Source organism: Opisthorchis viverrini (genome assembly GCF_000715545.1).
Source record: "Opisthorchis viverrini unplaced genomic scaffold opera_v5_177, whole genome shotgun sequence".
Classification (NCBI taxonomy): domain Eukaryota; kingdom Metazoa; phylum Platyhelminthes; class Trematoda; order Opisthorchiida; family Opisthorchiidae; genus Opisthorchis; species Opisthorchis viverrini.
In genome coordinates this window covers 183789-193416 of record NW_008751830.1, presented here as the reverse complement: position 1 = coordinate 193416, position 9628 = coordinate 183789, and the positions used below count along the sequence as shown (strand labels likewise).

At 44.8% G+C, this 9628-nt stretch overlaps 2 protein-coding genes across 2 annotated transcripts in view; both read left to right on the top strand.

The window, feature by feature from the left end:
- Positions 1-1308, top strand: part of T265_14307 (hypothetical protein) — a gene marked incomplete at both ends in the record, with an annotated part of 9621 nt that extends 8313 nt beyond the window's left edge. Inside the window, one exon of the mRNA XM_009173058.1 lies at positions 1080-1308. Within this exon, the coding sequence (XP_009171322.1) occupies positions 1080-1308 (229 nt within the window). The remainder of the gene's footprint in view (positions 1-1079) is intronic.
- Positions 1309-3705: 2397 nt separating this feature from the next.
- T265_14306 (hypothetical protein) lies at positions 3706-5180 on the top strand (the record flags this gene model as incomplete). The annotated part of the gene is made up of 2 exons (XM_009173057.1): positions 3706-3990; positions 5019-5180. Coding segments are annotated over 2 exons (447 nt in total), but the record flags the coding sequence as incomplete, so codon positions are not given.
- Between the last annotated feature and the right edge of the window lie 4448 nt (positions 5181-9628).

The following is a 9628-nucleotide window of genomic DNA, read 5'->3' as shown; positions in this document are numbered from 1 at the left end:
TGGTCCTTAGACGCGTGTTCCCATACCAAAATCTTTACATACTTTGGGATTCACCTCATCAGACTGGCACTGTCCTTGGCATGATTTCGAATGAGACGTTTCTCTCTTTTCTCCCATATTCTCCTGTTACTCTTTCGCATTCATCGCTTGCACTCACTTTTTATGTTTGTGACCATGCTCTTCAAAAAATAAATGATAATTGTAGTGTTTGGCTGAACCAGTCTCTGTTCGGTCCACACTCAGTTTAGCTTGGGGTTTCCAGCTTCATTTGTTTTTTGCAGCTGTTCAGAATGAGCATCAGGTCAATCTGTCACCTGTTACTGTTTGATACCCAACTCTTCGACTTTTTTCTCGCGCTGAATTTTCGTACTGTATCCTTTTAAGCGTACGTCAACAGCATATCTCTCACTTGAAAAATAAACGGTAATTAAATGAACTAAAGATGTATGTATGCGTGCGTGCACGCGCGTGTGCGTACGTGCATGCGTGCGTAGATACATATGTATCTGTGTGTCTCCAGTAGTTGCGGCTGCTCCAATCTGGGCATCCTCAGGAAAGCCAATTCCGTATTGACGTATGCCCCTGCGACGAGAGTGGGAGGCGAAAATATCAACACGTGTACCTTTCGAACTCCCTAACTGAGGATTTGTCTTCAACGGTGTGAAAATGACCGTCATCTACGCTTAATCGCCACGCGGGTGCTAGCTACAATAGGCAATTGCGCTTGACGGGATAAAAGCGTCTTAGCGGTGTCCGGTCAAAGACATAGCACAGGCTTCATATAACGGTGCTCCCATGCTACAATAGGCAATTGCGCTTGACGGGATAAAAGCGTCTTAGCGGTGTCCGGTCAAAGACATAGCACAGGCTTCATATATGAAACGGTGCTCCGACTAACGCTGGATGATGAAGCGAAGCACAACTTAGGCATCCATAAGTCGTCTAACCAAGACCTCTAGTGTTATTCGCATCCCCACATAAACATGACCTATACAGATCCCAACTGTTAACTGTAACTGCTAGCATACTCTTCGTTTCTTCGGTAATCCAACTGGTTTGTTCTCCCTTTTCTGGGCTAGTTGCCGCTACTTTATACGCTGGAAACATGGGACTTGTGAACCCTGCCCAACGATCCGTTCGGATGGCGATGAGCTGGTTTCGTTCAACTATGTGACTGAGTTGGAACGATGCCCGGAGTTGCGAGAACCAGATGCAGCATTCAATCAGCGAGTTCAACATTTGAATAAAAATGTGATGGAATTTCTTAAACGACTGGCTCGATTCTCTGTTCTGTGGCATCAAGATAAGGTATACTGTCTACCAGTCTTTGGCCGATATTTTCGTGTCTCCCCTATGGTTTCATTCACTGGGTTACCTTGTTAGTTCCACGAACCACAGCGTCAGGTTGCCGCAATGTCACTGCAGCGCATCTTCCGGATCTTGCGTTATTTTAGAGGAAAAACAACTCCATCGTAGCCTTTTAATTTTCAGAATGAATTTACGCCGCCTGGTGTGACCATTAGAACGCGGTCGTTTCAACTTTGTTTCGTACGGGCTATCCTCGAATGAGGCTCGCATGAAAAGGCATTTATTACTTTTACAAGGGTAAAGTTCCCCTCGGTTCAGCCAAACGCACAAACAATGGCAATTTTTTGTTGATGCACGGCCCACACTTTCGAGCCCAGCTGGTGGAAAAAGTCTGCGTTCAATGCATGAAATTTCAGAGTTTTCTTCGCTGTAATTACCTCCACGTTGTGCGCTCAGTGCAAAAAACCGCACCGTTATTTGCTTTCTGTTGTGTCGTGGGTGGTCGTCTATTGGCTACGCCTGCACTGAGCCTGCTAGACCATCATCATCATCATTGTCAGCTGTAAGAACCGCGTACTGGTCGTACACTGGTTTTAGCTGCCACAGTTTCGTTCACCGATGATTGGGGGGGGGGGCGGTAGGTAGCTGCGCATTGCACGCGCGAGCTGGTAAATTGGTGCATAAATCCAGCACTGCTAGACCACGCGATAAGAAAAAGGCAGAGAACTCGGGACACGGCTGTACTGTCAGGACAACACATGCAGAGTTTCTGCGCAAATATATGGGATGACTAAATGGCCAAATATGGTCGTTCACTTGTTCGTTCTGTACAGCCAATGGCGGGGTTCCGGTCGTGAACACCTTCAGCCCCACCCCACTGGTCTTATGTTGCTAATTCGCGCTTGGTGAGCTCCGCCAACTCACCTGCTATCCGAGACGTGTCGTGTGGATGGTGACCTTGGGGATGCGTCACTCTCTGCACATGTACTTTTTCTCATGTCTAGGCGCGTCCTGACACTTTCTACTCTTGTTTGCTGTTCGTAGGCTTGGGTCATCATGAACAAGAGATTCAGCTGGCTAGTCTCCCGTCAAAAACAAATGGTAGGCAAATGAGTGTAGTTTGTTAATGCTCTGTTCAGCTGTAGCAGCCTTTCGGTGCCATGCCACCCGAAGGTTGCACGAGGGCTGGGATACTGCCAGGTTGCCCAAGCCTAGACAGGGAAAGTCGAGAGGCAGAGGTCGGGTTCGAACGACGGACCTTCCGGTCAGTTAACCACTTGGGCCACCTCGCCCCCATGTTAATGCTCCACTAGAACCCAAAAAATCAGTTATATGAACGAGCAAACGGGGAGCACTAACAATATCAGCTTGTTGAGTAAAATTATTACAACAGGTGTATATGCGAACAAGGGACTCGTCGTTTTACAGGTACAGGTTGATAAATCCTGTTGCAAGTCCTAATGCAGGTTTCGTGTCTTCTTCGTTGGTGTAGCAGCGACACGTGTCTCCTGAATACCAGAGCTTTGAAGCGCCGTAAGCCCTGGGCGGCGTGCGTAGTTCTGTTGAGTTGTGTTGCTGTGCTGTGCTGTTATCCTATATGTGGGAACGTTTGCGTGTGTGTGGGTGTCAGCACATGACTTGTTCTTACCTTATCAGTCGGTAGACCGTCGATGTCAGATGAGTCACCTTTGTGTGTCGTGTAGGCAAAGAAGGCGAGTCTTGGGTNTAGGCAAAGAAGGTGAGTCTTGGGTTCAAGGGCTTGACTGTGAGCTGTGTAGTCAAGTAGGTCACGATTCTGTGGCGTGAATTGTGAGGGTAAGGAGAAAAGACAGATCTCGTGATCCAGCGAGTGTCGGTGACCTGTACGGTCATGTATGTGGCGAAAGGGTAGCTACAAGTTCACTAGTTTCGTGCAATTTGGGTTCATGGGTTCAGAACATAAGTTTGAAGGAAACTCGGGCGAAACCGATCGTGTTCTGTCGTGACAACTGAAACATGAGGTGGCCTTGTGTAGCATATCTAGTTGCTTAAAGTCGTCATAAACGGGAGATCCAACTGGGTTCCAGGTGAGCTCAGGTTGAAACCAAACTGGTATACAAATGAGTGCATTTTACTAAAAAAAAACGGTGATTTACTTTCTAAATCGGAAGATTTGCAACATGGACAAGAGCAGGACACTGAGACGAGCTTCATATTCAGATAAATATGTGTATTGTGAGCCAGCATCCTTTACAGCCTCGTTGGAAGAGCACTCGATCAGCTGTCCGGGCTTGAGGTTCCTTTCCAATGGTCTATCCTTCGTTTGCATTGTGTGTGCATTTGTTCCTACCGATACAGGCTTTTAACTGTTTCAGGAAAACAACTCCTAGTACTCCTCAACTAAACATACATGCATACATGCTGTATTTCCCACAGCAAAACGTCGTGGAAAAGTGGTTACACTTGCGTACTCAAACTACCAAAGATTTTGAACTCCGTATAATCTTTTTGCGCAATCGTTGGCAAAATTTGGATCGTTTACTTGGTCCGAAACGAATCATCTACGTGGGTGCAATAGCCCTGCGACTTTCTTCATTCTTTATGAGTGTGACGCAAAATCTACGGGACTGGATCCGGATCTACATGCGATATTTGTACGATTCGGCGGAAAACTACTACAATACAGCACAGAAAATGATTTTGGTGAGTGGCATTCAATTTCCCTTTGCATTCTTCCCCGTCGCCAATGTATCCCAACATTTCACATATATGGATACGAAGGCTGTTCATTCTTAGTGTACTTCACTGTTACCGATGGTTGATCAGTATGAATTGAGCAACGATCATAATCGGCAGTATAGCATCTATTGACTTCAACAATCGAAACTCTCAACAAAAGTCACTCCCAGCAGAAGTTGAAATGAGATTTCCTGGCCACCTGGTGAAATATCATAGAAGTTCGATTAGGGATGTTAGAATTCAAGTAAGGATCCCATCTTTACCGAAATAAAGAGATAACGGTTTCCGAAAATTATGCAGAAGTTCTAACCTATTGGGCTGTGACGAACTGATAGGATTGCGTATTATATTACCGCATTCCTGATAGATAGGGCTGGATAATTTTTGTCAGCAGATAACACATTCAATCCGAAACTACTCCCAGTATTTGGAAGAATAAGGCCTCGATCAAATGACTTAAAAATACCAACAAGTGAAAAACGAAAGCGGTGAAAATATGGGACCATTATTCCGCCCTAACTAGAGCAACTTCCATTACTTTTCAGGATATTTTTGCCTTAAGGCTTTTGTAAACATACTGGTAATTGGTTTATGGATAACATTTTCACTATGGCCTTTCTATTCCATGTTAAAAGTAGCCATCGACCTATTTTTTGGGATAATTTTGCTCACTCACTGTGCTAGTTCGCTACACAGGTTGAGACCATGATCCTGGTCTCTGGTCGATCGATATGAAAGTTCTTCCGACCGTCAGGGGTGACCAGGGTTTGCGTCGCTGAACTCCCTATTTCGTCTGTCCATAGCGGATACCACTAGCGTTTAGCTGAACGATGTGGCCTTCAGCCGTCATTTCAGTACACTCGAAATTCCTCGGTAAGGCTCGTATGAGTTTTATTCCGGCTGGATATGTCACGAGTTCGTGAATGCGAGATGTGTGTTAGGTAGATTGGTATGGCTGTGACCTTTCCTGCTTGCACTGTTGTCCCCCGCAGGCCAAACGCAAAGTGCTTCGCAAACGGCCAACCTCTCTGGTGGAAATGAAAGAACTTTTAAGCGTTATGGCAGAAATCCGTGGCGGTGCATGTGAAGTTATCGACGATCACCTGATGAAAGTTGCTGAACGTTTGCGGATAATTCGACTATATGGGGACCAGGTGAGGTGATCTTAGTTTGAGAGAGCAATTCGTATTTTCCGCCTAATATTTGATTGATTTCAGGTTTTATATCCATTATTAGTAGAAGTGATCCATTTTCCCAGACAACTTAAATTTATTTCAGAGCTAACCCTGACAGCACACTCGGCTAATAAGCATCGCACCTGGTTGTTTGAAACAAAAACCTATCCGTCATTTCGAGGTGAAATTAAAAAATAGGACCTCTGATTCTCTGGGGAGAAAGAAGTGTGTTGGCGGTGCCTGATTTGTGATTTCAAAATAGCTACGTATTTGCTTCTGGAACAACTTGTGTATAGATTATGGGTATGAGGGTCGGTAGCTAATTTGAGGGTACCAGTGTGTGATCGAACCCGGATGGTTGTCCTCCAAGACGTCGGATGAACCAATCGCATCCCCGGGGGACCAACACGTTTGCTTGTTCAAACGCGATGATTCAAGCTCATCCAGCACGCGCTGATCGAGCAGTGGTAAGACGCTACCTTACATTGAACCCGGATGGTTGTCTTTCAAGACGCCGGATGAACCAATCGCATCCCCGGGGGACCAACACGTTTGCTTGTTCAAACGCGATGATTCAAGCTCATCCAGCACGCGCTGATCGAGCAGTGGTAAGACGCTCACCTTACATATCAGATCCCCGGTGTTCAAGTTCCGGTACGGTTTAGGACATGTACTACTGATGAGCTTCAATGGTAGTATTCGTCTTTGTGACCGAAAAACCTCTCAAGAACACCTCATGAATTACGTTATTCTCTCCTCACTGATTTAAATGCAATCAAGGGTCATTCACTGAGAAAACTGGCGCACCTTGTGCTATCCTGCTTGTTCAACATCAATTTCACTAAATGAACAGAATTACCAACCTAGTCCTAAACGCATACATTCTTGTTCAACACTTTTCCAGTCAGCAAATGTTTGCTTTGATGAACAACAACGTTCACCCTTCATGGGAACCTTGGCAAATCTGGCCGAATCGTTTGTCAAAGACTTCAGGGCAAAGTTAGAGCACCACGGTGAACCGGTTTTCAACCAATGAGTGGCCTTATCGCATAGCCTGCATTCGCTGACAGGCAGGTTTTGAGAATTGCCTTGCTGGTTTCATACAGCATCCCTGAGGAGTAGGTAACAATGCGTCAACAAGTTTTTAGTGTAGTCCGATGGAGGGATTCGAAAAATGTGGTGTCAGATGAATATCCGAATGAATAACGCACTGTTAGTGGTGGAACTCTGTCACTCAACGCTTCGCCCTTCATGGATGTCTTCGTCAGACGCTGACTAATTGACATAAATCATCTGGGTCGCGCGATCGTGGGGTCTGCAGTCCGAAATGTTGTCTGACAGGCAAAACCGATATGGGTGTGTGCAGAATGGACTGAGACTAATGCCACTGTCATAATGTATTTCCATGTAATGTTTTGAGTAAGCCACGGCCAGGTAGCAACTTTATGAGTAGTTATCTGTAGAAGTTTTGGAACTGGGACTAATTTTCACACCACAGCGACTGTTGGCCGGCCGTCAAGCAACCTAGTGCGAGTAGAACGGAAGGAGTGGAACTGACGAGCCTGTGGAGGTCGGTTTTAGACCAGCCAGGTTGATATGTGATGGTGTGACGTAACCAGCTACCGATTAAAAGCCACATAGTCTCTCTCGCAGCTTAGGCAATTTGGCATGGCATGAACTAATCCGCACACACACCAACGGAAGCGCCCAGACCAGGAAAGAACAAATTGCAAAGCTGAACAAACTAATATTAAACTATCCCACCACCGCGTTGTCTTTCGTTCTTATTAACCGATGAGAATCTGTAACCGACATTCGACAGACACATTTAGTCATCTAGCTAGTAGAAATTTCGCTTGTTGGTCATTGGTTCGTCTTAAAAGTCAATCAGTTTGGTAGACCACCCACTTAGCCAGGTGGAGATTCTGTGTCCAAAGCGGCGAAATCTTACCCAGCACCAAGTCCACCGAATGTTTACCAAGACTTTCTGAAGCCACAAATTATCAATCGGTCTCAGCCCTTTCCCAATACGTTTAGCTTCTCTATACATATCCAAGTTCAGCATAGTAAAGCCGCGCTGTCATAATTTGGAAGTGAGTCCAAGTGATTGCTTGGCGCTAGAATAAATCTGGCGGGATCTGTAACCCATTGAGGGTAAAGTTCAACTTAAACCAAGTATTAATTCCAAAGAGTTATGATTCTCCTGGAGGATCGGATGAGCACTGGTGTGTTGCTCAGAACGATCGTATGCGGTCAGTCATGAAATCAGACAGCTCAGCCTGTTTGAGAGCATTCCCAAATTCCGGTTCTATACCGCTCACAATCAGACTTGAAGCGTGGTCTCAAGCTAAACTTTCACAAAATAGATGTTGTGATAGGTAGAAACGGCCCGATTTTGTTTTTACTCATTTTGCAGGGTTTTAATAGTTTTCTTTCATTCTCTCACTCTTAGGAATTCCTCGATGGAGTGAGTTGTAGTTCTAAATGACTTTTTGAATGTATATGAAAGTCGTTCTGCTAACACTAAGCTTGTGGCTTAGGTTGCGTTGCCAGCGTATCATCTCTACCATCAACGTCAGCTGTGAGAATCGCGTAGGAATAGCGTAGTGCTTCTTCCTGTGAATGGGACGTTTCCGTTACTCGTCTGTTTTTTTAGTTCTGTTGTACCTTTTGGTTTGCATTCCGAACAAATTGGATTCTGTTATGTGTAGGACGGTAACTAAAGCATTGGGAACTTCAGGTTAGCATCACAGAGACGTATCTTATCATTCCAGAAGTTGAACCATGCTGTGGATCCAGAATAGGCATGATCGATTTTGCTGCAGCGTTACGGATCGCGTTCATTTGTGGCCAAATAAAGTCACATTCCATGAGCTAAGACATCGCAAAATGTGGATTCGCCAAGCCTATAATGTGTTGTGAGCACCACAAAGAAATCGACACATCTTATGTAGAGATTATATGTAAGAAATACAACAAAGCACACCATCGGCACGCTGAATCGCCTCCGTTCCAGTACCGAGTGCCGGAAAAGGAGTCACCGACAAGGCGCACAACAGATTTAGTGCGAACAAGCGATCGCGAATGTGAGCGCGTTAGTGTGAAAATACAACGTCCTCAAGCTATTTTATTTGAGAGACACTGTCTGAACTTGGTCTGAACTGTCTGAATTTGATACAAGACTGTCGCGCGCTGCATATTGTTTGTCTGGTCAGCGTCCAGCGGAGTTGAGGGACTCAGTAGATTTCGGGCATTAAGTGGTTACTTTCAGGAATCTAATCCTCCTGATAAAGGTGGACCAAACGTGAAGCCAAGGCTTCAGACAGACAAGACATTCGGACCATGCGCCGGGAGATTTTATACAACACCAGGTGCATTGGGTACTGTACAAGTAGAAAGAATTTGAATTCCTCAGATATCTGTAATGTCTTATTTACTAGGGATCTTGTTTTAGAAGTTGTCACAGTATCAAAACGCCGAGTAGTTTAAAGCTGTATACAGCTGTGGGAGCAGGTTAAACATTGACACATACTCATCGTATTTTTGTCATTTTAGATCCCCGAATATATGTGGAACTGCACTTACACTCTCCGTCGTCGCTGGAACGCTATTTTGAGCTTGTCCGAAGGAATGGCCTACAACGTAGCACCATTCAAAGCTCACTTTGCTATTGGAATAGCGCAAGAGATCAAGGCGTTCCGCAAGAAAGTTCGTGCATTTGTTGAAAGGTTAGTGCATCCAAGTCTGGGAATGTTTCGGAATTAGAGAGACTCAGACGTGAGATTACGTGAGTTTTGAGACAGATGAAAGAGACAAAGACAGCGGAAATTACACGTTGATAAACATAAATGGAAACAAAACAGATAGGGGGGAAGTAACAACTAAATCGAGTAAAAGCACAATGAGCATATACAATCACCCGCTCACTGCACAACGTTTCAAATAAAGCTGATTGGAAAACGCAACAGATAACCAGAAAAGGAACATATTATCAAGAAGAACATGTCGATTCCTAGTCAAAATCATAATAACAAATCAGCAAATTTACCTCCAGATGAGCGAAGGAAACCCGGGAAAAAAGACGATCATTGCAACAAAATTCACAATGTTTAACACACAGAGAAAACCTAAACTAATCGAAACAAGAGCAAATGCGTAATATAGCAAGACAACGGTTCCAAAATCCCTGCGAAAATAAAACGTCGAAAAAATTATTCATCAAAATAAGAGGCGAAATTAACATCTCGATACGGATTTTGGTTGATGAAACGCTCGATTGATGGGAAAGTAAATTGTGAAGCAGAACGCATTACAATTCGAGGGTTGTAAACCGCTGTCAACATCCTGATCCATATGGGCGGCTGGCAACGCGGTTGCTGTGAATCCGGGAGACTCGGAATCCAATAGACACTGTGTGTGTGTGTGTG